Source organism: Protopterus annectens, chromosome 3.part1, assembly GCF_019279795.1.
Source record: "Protopterus annectens isolate FY-2018-M chromosome 3.part1, PAN1.0, whole genome shotgun sequence".
Classification (NCBI taxonomy): Eukaryota; Metazoa; Chordata; order Ceratodontiformes; family Protopteridae; genus Protopterus; species Protopterus annectens.
This window is the reverse complement of record NC_056732.1, coordinates 285,978,507-285,993,771: the sequence shown is the minus strand read 5'-3', so window position 1 is coordinate 285,993,771 and position 15,265 is coordinate 285,978,507. Positions and strand designations below refer to the sequence as shown.

General features: G+C 35.0%; 1 protein-coding gene across 1 annotated transcript in view; it reads left to right on the top strand.

Moving 5' to 3' along the window:
* VWDE (von Willebrand factor D and EGF domains) overlaps positions 1-15,265 on the top strand; it is a 740,920-nt gene that overhangs the window by 609,866 nt on the left and 115,789 nt on the right. Inside the window, exons 23-24 of the mRNA XM_044066200.1 lie at positions 8,583-8,678; positions 8,933-9,028. Of these exons, the coding sequence (XP_043922135.1) occupies positions 8,583-8,678; positions 8,933-9,028 (192 nt within the window). The remainder of the gene's footprint in view (positions 1-8,582; positions 8,679-8,932; positions 9,029-15,265) is intronic.

Below are 15,265 nucleotides of genomic sequence, written 5' to 3'. Positions count from 1 at the left end.
TACAAGTTTGTGTAGGTTTGCATTTGAGAAGTCCCTAAAGATGGTGATGGGGTAGTACTATTAATCCTGACAGAGAAGATAACTAGTCTGTGATCAAATTTAACCAGGATGAGGAGATATGAGGTTGAGTACAGGTGAAGGCAAGGTTGTAAGGACCAAGTAAAGGAAATTAGAACCAGTAAGGGGTAATTTTACAATTTACTTGAGTGCATTGATATTAACAGAGATTAAGAAACATTGAGCATTTCCATTTTTAAAGATATAAGTGTGCCAATCAATGCTGGAGTAATTGAAGTCCCCTAGCAAGAAGGTTTTTAATTTGTATTTTAACTTCCCAGTTGTATTAAGGTAATTTCCATGATCCTTGAGGACACTGATGGGGTTCTGTAGCTAGCAATAAAGTAATAGTTGGATTTATATGATGTGATTTGGATTTCTAAGAGCTCCAAGTTAGGATCATGAGTAATTTGACATGAGGTCATAGAGTTTCTAACAGATACAGATATTCTTCTTCCTGCAGTTACTCAAGGGCCTGAAGGCATGATAGACATTAAATCCTGGTATAGAGGGAGTGTTGTCATTGCATTGAAAGCATGTATCAGTATCTACACAGATATTAATGTGTTTGAGTTGCAGGAAGGCATCATGTTCTGGCATCTTTCCTTTTAGACTTCTAGCATTAAGTAGTGCCATCATGATGTTGACTTCTGAATTGAGTTTGCTGTGTAGTAATGCCCATTATGGAGACTCTGCCTAAAGAAAGGCTTAACTGAGTAAATGGTGCCTTATAATAAGAGGCTTGAGGCATCCCTAGTCAAACAGGAAATTTGGTCTACCATCTCATCCTGACACATTCTGTTTCCCCTTAGAATGACACCAACTACTTAGCCAAGTGATAAAGCCAATTATCTTTTTTTGATATCAGGGAATCATTCTTGTAAAAGTAAAGATACTACTTAAGACCAATGCCTTTCCTGCCCCTAACACATGCACAGTAATTTCAATTATGTCTCTAGCCATGTCCCTCTGGATGGAATGCCTCAGGTTATTCACTCCCACTGATTTAAGGGATTTAAGGTCCTTGTGAAATGATGGACAGCTGTCATTCACTTCATTCTTGTCCAGTCTGGTGATTGTGAAGTCTGTATGCCTAACTATTGAGTTAGCTAGGACTAAGGTATTTCCATGTGTGGCAGCAGAGTTGGGGGCCTTTTCATCTTAAGCTTTGCTTTCCTGGTGCCCCTTGAGTGAGCTGAGAGGATGCAGTATGTGTGCATTAGGAGAAAAGAAGCAGATGCTGTCTGGTGTGCTGAAGTCTGAGATCTTTTAGAGTGTATTCTAAGAAGCTTTGGCAGATTTTTCTTTACAGCCTCAAAATAAGTTATAGGCTTAGGGGTGTGTTGTGACTGATGTGGTGTTGTAAATGTATGATGCTTACTGATAGTGAGCTGATGTGAGAGATTTGCTGTCATATTTATTAAATAGTCACACTTCTTGTAGGTTTTCTATTAAATGGTAGATGTAGTGAGGAATTGGTAAGCATAAAACAACACTGCCTTAGGACACCATAGATGGATGAGAGCAGACTGCTGAGCCATGTTGCCACAGAGTGAAGGAAAATGGCTAGTCAGAGTACTCAGAGGTTAAACAGAGACTGCTATAAAAGATGCTGACATTTTATCAATGAAGTATTTAGAGTGATACTATGAAGTTAGGTTAGATGGTGGCTAATCAAGCAGTACTTAAAACAAATAATCAGGTTTGCCAAGAATGATAAATAGTAATGATTTGTCTATTGACTACCACGTGCCAACTAGTCATGCTGGTCTCACCACATCTGCACTCAGCTGAGAAACAATGTATCTGTCTCCTGATAAGCAGATGGCAGGCTGTTTGGTGATCAACGGTCTCATCCCAAAAGCTGAATGTACCTGAAGGCTTAATATAGCCTTTTCCTGGTCCAAAACCAGACGAGATGAGGAAGATCCATACACACTGATTCCTGACTGTCTATTTTTTGGGCAATGTCTTCATGCTCCTTCCCTTACCAGGAAGAAAACAGTAGCACTAATCCCAGACTGGCTCCTAATCAGTAGTTTATAGGCTTTCCAGTGATTAGTCGTCTGTAGAAAGGCTAGGCACCAATGCCACTGTGCTTCTTTTCTCAGCAGGTGCAAAATAGAAACACTAATCCAAAGGTGATTCCTGAGATGTGATTTATAGTCTACTAGGGATTGGTAGTCTTGCCCACATGTTTATGATTTTAAAAACAGGATGGAAGAAAATTGATTACTACTCTAAGAATTGCAGTGGGAAGATACAGAAGACAGAGTGACTAAAGTTTAAAAGTCTAAGGGGGAAGCCTTCCTAGTTTGAAGTTCTAGTGCTCCCTAGTATGAACAGACAAGATAGGAGTGGAAAGAGATTCCAAAGTTAAATGTACAGAAATGAGTGGTTTAACAGCACAAGAGAAAAGTTGGAAACTTACTCTCACTGCATCGGCAGATTAAAACCTTATCCTGTTCTGCTTATCTTAAATAATAAATGCTAGTTCCCATATTCCCCCACAGATCACATTTACTTAATCTCTGTACAGTCAAAACAAAGAACAGAAAATTAATATTTGCTAATTTGCCCAAAACAATTACTGCTAAAAATTCAGGAAAAAAAGAAACACAAATTTAAAATAAAACAAATGTAAACAAAATGATTTTAAGCTGAAAATTGCAATAAATAGGAGCAAAAGAATAGAATGAAACAAAACTGCAAATTTTAAATGAAGAATTCCAAAGTAGTCTCACAACAGTAGTAGTCATCAGTAGCTGCTTCCAAAAATAATAAATACCTCCCCAAAACTAGACTCAAGTCCCAAACCTTCTTAGTCAAAGGTAATCACACCAAGCATTTCTGAAAAACAAAGATCCACTTGCAACATAAATTTGTAAGAGTGAGAAAAGTGAAACCAAATAACTCAACTGCTTAAGAGTTTGGAGCAAACTAACAGAGCATTAATGTATATGGATTAAAATGTAGGATTTTTTCCACTAATAGTAATTAAATGCAATTTTTACTTTAGTTCCTATGAAATACCACAAGTACTGACACTTGTGGCTCATTTTACACTTCAAATTTTGTGTTATATATCCCGTTTTGTTTTTCATTGATTCAAGCATTTGTGTTGTTGGAAATATTTTAATGTCATAATGAGCCTCTGTAAATAATGAAATATTTTGTTGAAACGTTTTTCCATATTTTGGACTATGAATTAACATTCTTATGGAATATTTATAAGTACCCCAATTGCAGCTAAGATCTGAAGCATCTTTCCAGTGGTAGAGCAGAATTATAGTATTTAGCTCTTTATCTCAGTTACGTGACACACCTACATCAGAGGCTCTGTGATTAATAAGGTATCATATTTTAAAATAATCTTGAAAAGCACCATTTGGCATTGTAGTACTTTACTGTTATCATATAAGCATAAGTGTTTTCCTGTGTTAATAGTTTTTTAAACTATTACTTACGATCATGAATTTCCCTGACAAAAATTTGAAGACCGTTATGCCAGTAAAGACATGCACCACTCCATATAGAGTCCATCTCCCAGTAAAACAAATCCCTGAGATTTTTGCCTTTTGTCAATTAATCATATTCATGGGTGCAAATTACCACAACTTCCTGTCTTGCTATAAACACGTACCCTTCTAAGAAAGCTATCATTCTGTTCTGCTTGGCTAAGGCTCCAATTTGGCTCCTCCAGTTCCTGCTGAAATGTTCCAACCCCATTCCTAGTCATATCGGCGACATCAGGCAGAAAATTCTGTTCAGGAAATATTATCTGCCTGCATTATATGCCCCAGTATATGTAAGCAGTTCCTTGCATACACTTATAGCCCCAGCAGTAGGCTGGCTCCTTACTTCATCTTGCTGTCTCTTTTATAATCCTACATGTAATTATCATTTTGTTCAGTAAAAGTTGTGTCTTTCAATTACCATGCCCTTTTTTACACCTGTGTGGATCCCTATTTCATGGAGCTGTTAATTCTGTATGGAATTAATTTAATTAAGTTAAATTAATGATTTGTAGTTTTCAATTGTTTACATTCATCCACAATTGGATGAAAGTCATGACATAAATTTAAGGATGCAAGAAATGTTAAATGTTGTCTTAGTTATTTTTATCTGAAAATGTTCTAACTTGTAATTTCTCTTGGGTTCTCCTAAAATGTAAATTTCTACAAAACATTTCTCAGGCTTGCTTATAATAAATGGAAGCAATTTAATTTAAGCTTCTATCAGAATATACTGTAATGCATTGAAAATGGTTTACATGTTGGTGCAATTTAAGTAGATTTTTAAAGAAATTTTAACACAGTAGGTCATAAATTACTAACAAGAAATTTAATTAAAACACAATTCTCAGACCTGATTATAATGCCTAAGAGAATGGTTAATAAAGGGTGGTGCATACAATGGGAGAAAGAATAGTTGAAGGCATTATGTAAATCAGGGTATTCCTCGGGGGGGGGGGGGTCTGTCCATTAACCTCACCTATTTAATATAAAACATATCTGCTATTAGATTTGGTAATAATGTCTTTACATACTTTATGTTGATAATTTTGATAATATACAAATCTAAAAAACAATTATTTCAAATTTAGATGGAATACTTCCACAGAAGGAATTAGTTTTCTTAAGTGAATGGACAGGGCAGAATAAAACGAACATCAGTATGGGAAGGACAAAAGGTATGTCCTTTGGGTCAAGTAAATGCATGAGATCATATATCTTAAATAACTGAGCATGCGTATTGAGTTCTAAACATCAAAACCTACACAATTAAAAAGCAAAAGTAAACCAATCATAAGAGGAAAACAACTAATTTGCTTTTGCAATCAGTGAACTCAAAAAAAGTTAACAGTACACACAGATACCATTTGCCTAAATACTGGTACTGTTTAAGAAAGGGTTTTTATTAAGGTACTGTGAAGGGCTGGTGTTGGGGGCAGTGGCAGAGTTAGGGCTAGCACACTCCCCATTCTACCTTACTCATGTGTATGCCAACTCTACCACTGCCCTAACCCCAATCGTACACATTACCATAGCAACAATTCCTTCCCTAACAGGACCATTACTGAAGACAAAGACACACACACACACACACACACACACACACACACACACACACACACACACACACACACACACACACACACACACCTCTGCTTCAGAAAAAAATGCATGCCAATGAAAACCTTGTTATTCTAGCAACTTTCTAAGTTTATAACAGCAATATTTAAAATCTGTCCCTATTTTCAGCCCTTAGTTTCTCTATTATGTGTGCTGAGAGGCATACCTCTCAGCTGTCCGATTTTTGCAGAATGTCCAGATTTTTGTCTCATATTTCTGATCTGTTTGTCATAAAAGTTGTGTTTTTCTGGCAATTTACTGGGGTGATCTGATGGCTGAAGTCACTAAAAATAGCATACATTTGAGATTCAGACTTCAAATATTTAAAAAAAATATATGTTAAAACAATCCCTGTTGCTCTAGCAACTTTCTAAGTTTATAAGAGCAATATTTAATATCTGTCCGAATTTTTAGGCTGTTATTCCCCCCATTTTGTTGGGCTTTGTCCAGATTTATTGTACTAAGTGGTTTAGAGGTATGCCGAGAGGTAAGGTCGATCACTCTCACTCTTCACTTTCTCTCTGTCTCTCTCTCTCTCCCCTCTCACTCTGACTCTCACTCCCTCTCTCTGTCTCTCTCTCAGACACACACACACTCACACACACACACACACACACACACACACACACACACACACACACACACACACACATGCTTTTTATTTTACACTCGTTAAACAGCAGAAGTGGTGCTTAGCCAATGTAAAATAGCAGCTTAACCAATCTGTCTTTCACACTCATACAGGCATATGCTTTCACACGCTGATATACACATTTTTTTTTTACTTTTATATTATTTTACACTTGCTAAACAGTAAAAGCACTGTTTAGTGAGCATAAAATAGTAGCTCAACTGATCTCTCTCTCACACTCATACATGCATACACTTTCACACAAACACATACGCACACTTTTTTTTACTTTTATTTTATTTTACACTCGCTAAACAGCAAAAGCACTGCTTAGCGAGTGTAAAATAATGGCAACCATTCCATTTTTCTCAGTCTCAGTTCCACAGTGGCTTGATAAGCTGCCATGAAGCGGCAGACTCATTTTTCAGCGGGCATTACGTGTACATTAATGCCCTGCTGGAGAATGCTCATTCTCCAGTCAGGGTACTGATGTACAGTAAGCCCATTCTCTAAAGATGAATAAAGACTTTCAGTAAAAACAGACTCACCTGCAGCTGGTTATCTCAAAGGGTAATGAGTGAATGGAATAAACCACATGAGGATATTAAGAGTATTCCATATATAAAGGCTCTTACAACTACAGTGGACATTCATTTTGGTGAATTCTGTGTTAGCTATAATGACAGGTGATATGGACTGACTGCATTGTTCCTTTTGACCACAGGTTTGGCTTATCCTGTCTTGAATCAGATCAGACATATAGAATAAGCAGATGCTATTTGTGAGCAAACTGCAAGAATTAAAACATAATTACAATTTTTGAAGCATTTCCAAATAAGGCAAACATTTTCAACCCTATATTTTTTCTAGTCAACATTTTTTGTAATTTTTCCAAGTTGTTTCAGCCACTTATTCAAATGCTTTATAAATACAACATTGTATTTCATAATGGGTCCGATCATGGAGGTATACAGCTGTGTACTGATTTCCATATAATATTGGGCATGCCCATTAAAAGTATATGGACTACCTAATATGGCTTCTCACTTCTGGCTCTGGTAGGTGTATACTGTCAAAGTTTAAATTGCTGATTACCATTATCCCTATATTTTTTATTGATTGCAACTGTTTTATGAATTGATCATTCATTTTGCAGTCATAATTTATGTCTTTTTTGCCAAGCCTCATGATGCTGCATTAATTGACAGTGAGAACATTACTACTATACCAAATATATGCTTTTGAAGATCACTTTGGAGAACGTCATCATCTTTCATTAAAGTAATTATGCTACACAGCATGCATTATTCAGCATATGTGGTTATCTAGGCCATTCTGATTGTTATATCCAAGAAAGAATAATAAATAGAACTGCCTTGAGTAAAGAACCTATGTGACACAAATGGAAGCCTCCATCAGGATGGCCAGGTAACACCCAGACTCTGACTTTATATATCCTGGTTCTGAACCACTGATTTGTGTATGGATTAGCATTCATTGTTTTTGTTGGCTATCATATTAAGCACAACAGTATAGAATGCCTTAGAAATATCAATGTAGTCAACATATACTGCCATGTGTTTATGAAATGTTGCTGTTACCTTTCAACAGAATGACATAAGAATGAAAAATGCAAGATATCCTTGTAATAAACTCATAATGATTCATACCTAACAAAAGTAGGCCCTACCTGTTATCATTTTCATACAAAGATGCTTAAACATATTTAGACAAAATTGTTAAAATGCTAGTGATATAAACAACAGTTTAAGCATGGAAATATTTAGCCTTATTTATTGACTTGCATGTCTGTTTCTTGATACTGAAATGCCACTTGTACATAAACATTTTCACTGGAAGATTTAAGTGAAAAAGCTTCACGTCTATAACACAGACAGCATAAAACAACATACTTGGTGAAATCTCAGGCAAAATAAAATGGCAGATACACATAAAGAACAAAAGTAGGAGCATGAATACATGAATTGAGAAAACACGGCTAAAATAAGAGTATAAATAAATCAGCAAATATGACATTGATATCACAACATGATTCTGTTCAGACTGATTTTTTTTTTTTTTTTTTTTGTGAAGGCAGTGATCACAACTTGTGGGTCTGCTATTTTCACATAAAATGCACAAATTCTAAACATGGAAGCTGCATTATTTCTGCACACAAACTCACTCCCTTGAGAATGTATAACATCTACGTACTTGAGATGCAAGGTCATTCGTGCAAACATGTCAAGAAGTGAAATGACCATAGGGTGGCAAGGCCTCTGCATTACATATGTGAGGGACTTTGCCCCCAGAAACTCCTGTTTAAATTCTCACTTCAAGGTCACATGAAAAAGTGATCTTTGTTAAAATATGATAATGTTGATCCATCTTTTTCTTCTAGCAAATGCCCCTGGAGTTGTGACTATAATAGGAAGCAATCATTTGCAAAATGGGCAGTAAACAACTTGAGGTGACACACTTAAACAAATAGCAGCACAAGTTAACAGAGCCTGAGCAAATCAAGGTAAAACTTAACTGGGAGGTTGGAGGGAATGACGGCACACATGTAACATCCTTTATTATGCAACATAAACAGAAATGTATTGCATTATTTAACAAACATTAATATGCCACTGAACAGCAGGTTTCAGAAGTCATTCAGAAATGTAGTAGTCTGTGTCTATAATGTACTCAAGAAATTGTCAATAAGTTCTAAAGAAAAACTTCACTGATACATTCATTTGCATTTGTACTGGCAGTGGTTTGTAACCGACACTGTGAAAATGGAGGAGAATGCATTACTCCAGATGTTTGCAAATGTAAAGCAGGCTGGTCTGGACCTACTTGTAGTGCAGGTAAGCATTTTGCTCTCTTATAATCTATCTAAATTCATCTTTTTTTCAAAACGGTAATAACTGATGGGTGTTTTTTATCTCCACTATACATGATACACTGTTAGTAAAATTAAAAGGAACTTCTGATTTTTCATAAATAACTTCTTTCTTAGCCTGTCATTTATGCATTTATACTAAATTACAGTATAGTATATGTCTTATTTGTCATATGTGTGATATTCATAAAATATTTTTGTTTGTTCTTAACATAACAGCTGTATGCAGCCCAGTGTGTCTGAATGGGGGAACATGTATCAAACAAAATGGTTGCCTTTGCCCAAATGGATTCTATGGTACACAATGCCAGAATGGTAATTTTCCTTGTTTCCATTTACTTCATGTATCCTTTTTTGTCCAGTCTGATGTATTTATTTAACATGACCACAGCATGACTGTTAACATTTTAAGATACTTTAATAACATTATGCCACAGTTATCATGACCACAGTCTAATGCCAAATTCTGATAGCATTGTCTAATAGCATTGTCTTTTTTTATTCCTGGTGCTTTTGTTTTAAGTAGTACTGTATTATATTAGTAATGGTGCTAATCATGTGGCTTTCTTTGCCTTTCCCATTTCTTCAAGGTGTCTGGGTTATATAAGCATGAACACATCATATATCAACAGCTCTCACAACATCACCCTTCAGTGATCTATTGAATTTGTTAAGACTTATTTCCCCCATTTCTTTTAGGTAACTCTAAGCTGAAATTAGTCTTACACTGTACAAGGGATAACAGAAGATAACATAAGAGTGTTACTGTTGGAATTAGCTGTGTAAGGCTCAAGCGTGTGAATCTGGGTTTTTTCTAACTGACCCAAATTTAGTTTAAATAGGACAGATATTGTGTAAACATTGTGTTTGTATACAGATGATGTTTAAATTGGTTTTGCTTCTAGGCATAATACTATTTTAGAAGATATTACACTACTGTAGTTGTTAAGCACGTATTTCAGTAATCCATTTTTATGTCACGTTGTTTCTTCTATTGTCTGTTTTAATTTGTACTTCTCTATATTAACTTTTGGCCTGAGTCATGTCACAATATTACCCTAAGACTAGTTTACTTAACCAAGTTATCATTCTGCCAGTCAAATACATAACTGACTTTAACAATCTTCAGAAATACTAAACAGTGATTTGTCACAGGAAAAAAAATCAGGCCCATCATATTACATAAAGCCCAATTAAAAAGAAGAGCAGACAAAAAAGAAATGTTTATGATGAGATTTGTACTGCTTTAAACCTCATTACTACCTTGTAACCCTAATCAAGTCACAAAACTAACATACATTACCATAAAAAATCACCTTTTAGTATTTCTGAATGCCATTTCCTAGATTAATTTACTGAACATCACATCACTAATGTAGCAATAGTAACTTCTGAGGTATAATAAGAAAAGTCTGATAAGCAAACTAGCAGTAAAACATTGTATTCATAAGTACTGAAGTGAATAATCTACTAGAAGGTTGGAAAGAAGAAATCCATTCTATGATAATGCAAGTGATAAAATGCACCGATACACATGTATTCACTCATTGATAGATCATCATGTATACGGTACTCTACTCAGCAAAGTTCAGGGATCACTGGAACTGCATTCACTTATCTGATCAATATGTTTCCACATCAGAATACGTACTTCACTTAGTTGACTAGGTTACTGCAATTAAAGTACATGTTGATAAACAGACATATAAGAAAACTCCACTTTAAAAAGCAAGAGTGGTACAGAAGCTCACCTGCTATGGTTCAAAAGGATGGTCCTTCTGTGTTGACCCTGGCCAAGTCTCTAGAATTCACAATAATGAAGGATAAAAAAATCACTTTATGCTACCTGATGATAACTCAAGGATTGTTGGAGTTTCCAGTTGTACGAATTATTTTCACTTTAACAGCTACTTGAAGTATGACAAATAGTGTTATTTTTTCATTATCAATGTTAGCTGTGTTAGATAAAGGATGCAAAAGAGTGAGATTGTTATCTGAAGGTATTCAGGAGCAAAGTGGGCTCAGTAGTCCGAAAAGTGGCAAACCTTCTGTAAGAAATACTTTGTTATTAATATTACAAGTACATTTCTGAAAAAAGCAGCCCGGATGGGATAGATGTGATACAGCTAACAGAATGTTGGTTTATGATAACACAATAAAACATAGTAAACATTTTCCATGGTACTGCAACATAAGTTATAATACCTGGGTGCTATTAAAAACTAAAGATCCATTGCATTATTATATCCAGTGTACCTAGAAACCAGGAACCAAATGAAACCACCAGCAGCTTCGGCCACCACCAATGAGCTTCCAAAATGTTATGAGTAGTAAACAGTGATCCGTACTATGATTGAAACTAAGTAACAATGGCCACTGACTTAAAAAGTTTTTAAAGTATGAGAATTAATACATAGAACTTGAAAACCTTTTAAAGTAAAAAAATTAATACATAGAACTTAAAGCATTAATCCCAATACATACGAAACTTCCTCAGAGTAATACACCATTCCACAATTGGAAGACCTATATCCCTTTGAATGAATTAAAAACTCCACCCCCTCATAAAGCTAGTGACTAGGTGCCAAATACATTTAATCTGAAAAGCTTATAATCTATAAAATAGCAACTTTATAAAAAATATTAATAAATAATAATAAAATAATCCATCATACTGTTCTAGTGGATTTTTTGTATATACATTGAAACTCATTTGTTTAGCTAATTGTCTTTAGTGTAAGAAAACTACTCATACAATTTTGATAATTTAACTCATTTGGTCCCATGGCATTCATCCTCAGTTGCCATTCTGTTTCTTTCTTTTTAGTTTAATTTTTAAGAGACCACCCTTCTGATCATATTCAACTACATCTATCATAAAAAAGCCAGAATTGTGTCCCTCATTGTTATGAATATGTCTCCAGAGTGCATTTCTTGAATCTTGTTTCTTAATATTTCTAAAATGTTCATATATCCTTACTTTTATGACCCTTTCAGTTTCCTGTGTCGAAAAGGTTACATACCTTACATAGGGCAATGTACACCACCATGTTTGACCATGTTTGAATCACAGTTACAATAGTTACATCTTCTATGACATTTAACCCTCACAAACTCCCAGATGTAGACACTTTCACCTTCTATAACTGAAGGGCATTGTAAGCAGTGTCCACTTTTGGACCTCCATCTATTTCCATTGTTCATTCTGGGGTTGTCACTATACTCTAAATATTTTTTAATATTCGTCTCTTCTAAAAATAATTCTAGGGCCCATCCCTATTTTTTAATTTATCCATACCTCCAATTTCAAAAATCTTCCAATTATTATTCAAAATATGTCCTATAGCATCTGAATCACTATTAAAGGTAAGAATACATCCCTTTTGAAAAGGACTGTCCTTAAATTTTAAATTGAGCATCTCTTGACCATCAGTCCCTAATTAATGGCTTATAAAATCCTTTTGTCCATTTCTTGTAAACTTTGTGGAAATGTCCTCCAAAAAGACTTGAGGTATCCCCTATCAAGTAGCATTAGTCTTAGTTTTTTTCCCCTCTACAAAAATGTCTCTAATGAAGAGATCATTCTAGCCAGTCTGGCCAGCTGACCTTTTACTAAAGCTCTTTTCTGATAAATTGGGTGGCAACTGTCAAAGTGGAGCAAAGTATTTGAATAAGTGAGTTTTCTGTAAGGACTGCTTGTTAAACACTTATTTACCCAGTCGATAGTTATTTTAACATCTAAGTAACATAGTTGGTTATAGGATTTATTTAAAGTAAATGTTAAAAAGCTTGTTGAGTTATGTATTGAAAAAATCATACAAGCTTTCTTCTGTGTCTCTCCAAAACAAGATAACATCATCCAAGAAACGTCTATATAGTATCCAGGTGTCCATGAATTCAGAGTGAAAAATGAAGTTCCTTTCCCAGTAAGCTAAAATAATGTTGGCAAAGATGGGGGCACATGCCAGTTTTTTGTTTATACATAGTTTCCTTATACCAAAAGCAGTTTTTATCCAAAATTGAGTTTCTAAGAACTTCAGTACTATTGTTGTCCAATCTGTCTTTGTGAGTCAAAAACTCTCAAAACCAATTCACTCCACAGTGGTGAAGTATGACTGAAAAATAGATCACCCACATCTATTGTTACCTAATACCAAGTTTTCACAATACAAATTATTGACTTTCATCAAAAAATCCCATGAGTCTTTAAAAATATAATAGTCTTCCTGTAATATATCTTTTAGTTTTAAGTCTACAGATTTAGCCATACCATAAGTCTTAGAATCCTTGGCATCCACTGTTGCACATGGGGGGAGGTCAATCATGTCCTTATGAATTTCCGGTATTCCAAAAATTCCTGGGATCCATGAAAATTCTACCTTCAAAAAAGAGTATTTAGTTTCAGTAATTTGACCGTGAATAAATAGGTCAGAAAGCATTATATATATTGTTGTATGCTATATTAAGCAGATGTTGTTTTGCTATTTTCTCATACTTATTGGAAAATAAAATACAGTGGTCTGGTCATGCAGTAGTCACACAGCCAGATTCTATTCAGCAACATACTGAATAAGGCAAACCCAGAAGTCTTCATTTAAAATAAAATGTCATAGTAACAAAGTTGCTCCCCAGTGCAGTCTGCTGGGATAAACAGCGTATTTTCACTCCCTTTGTGTGATGTTGCATGTTTTGAGGAATATTTGTCTTTTCTGTTCTGTTTTCCTATAAAAGGAGATGAATATTTTCTGAGTGCAAGGCTATGATTCATCACGATAGTGGCCAATGATCTAATTAAGCAATAACTGACGACATAGTGTGGTATATTGAAAATTTACCCACGGTTGGTGTGGTTTAATCATGAGGGTGAAGACTGAGTGATTAAACAAAGGCAACCATGGGTAAATCTTCAATATGCCACAACCAATGAGTCGGTTATTGCTATTATACAATGACATTATTTAAGAGAAAAAATACTTACTTTTCTTAAATAATGTCTTTGTATAATGGCAGATTGCTGTTCTTCTGCTGGTTGTGGTATACTGCTTCTGCATTCTGATGTACTGCGCATGCGTATGGGACTTGCATTCCCACACATACCCAGTACATCAATGCTTTGAAACGGAAGCAATGGAGAAAAGAAAGTCTTCATTGCTCTGTTTTCTCTCTCTCTTTTTTTTATTGTAAAAAAAAAAAAAGGTTTTGGGGCCGTTTATATCAATGGAAAAAGACCAGGCAACCTGATCTTTTTCCGTTGGTATATTGTGGGATTTACAACGGGCACGCTGGTTGGGATGGCCAATCAGCATGCACGTTTTTGAATATTAATAGGGAGACATTGTATAATGTGTAATCATTAATTTCTGATTTTGGGGTTAAAGTTTTTAAAGTGAGATTGTATTATCTTTGGATTTCTGCTTTCCTTAAGATATATCAGTCATGGGTATCAGAGTCTGCCATGTTGGGGCTTGCCCCCCCCCAGTTTTAGTTACATCAACTATAGTCCATTTTCAGTAATTTCACCATCCATTTTCTGATCATGCTTTTGAATGCTGATTACAAGAGCTTTACTTTTAGTCATGGAACTGTATGATCTGAGTCAGCCTTCGGCTAAATTAAGCTGATATCACCCAGCAAAGAGGGAACTACATGGATCTACTGTCCTGCTTTTCTTTGTTACACTGAGAAGATTTTCACTGTCATACAGTTATGTTTAAAAACAACCTGCATAAATTACTTCAGAAAACTCAACTTCTCTTTCACGTGATGCTTTCATTATGTTATATTCATCACAATGTTGTTCATATAAAGACATTTGAATTATAAGTTTGTACAAAGATTTTAGAGTTTTGTAAAACAAATAATTAATTTTGAACAGGAAATGTGCGCTGTTCACCCAGTATTCACCAATCTAGTAATGCTGTGTTTCCATTTTCTGACTGCATGTTTCAGTTGGATAAGAAAAAAAAGCCAAAAGCAGTCACCTTCATCTACATATAATTTTCATACAGCTCCAAATTCTCAACAATTATTATACATGCATTTTTATTTTCTTTTTGTAAGTAAATTGCATGGAACTGCTAAAGTTATATTGTAGCTTAAGTAACAGTTCACCTGGAAAGTAGTATGGGTACAAATCCTTAAAAATGCCTCTTTTAGCTTAACTTAACTTGTCACCAGAAAGGTTGCAGTTTTATTTTGTGCATTTTAATGCTTATCTTAAATGCCAAATGTTCATGTTATTATTTTGTTTCCTCTTTGCCATAATTTGTACACAGGAAATTAATATTGCAAATAAAACTCTTAGGATCATAGAATCATAGGAAATACAAAGTGACTGAGTCCTTGTGACCATTGACACTTTGCTAATACCCACCATTAATCTATACTTCCTCTCTCAGGGAAGGCCAGGTGAGTCAAACCTGAGGTAAATTTGCAAATGCTTAAACAGTCTTCCAGATCTCATTTGAAGGAAGATAGACTATCCCACTGTTGAATTTATAGGGTTACTCTAATTCAGTGTTGGGGAAGGCATTGTATAATAAATTTCTTTCT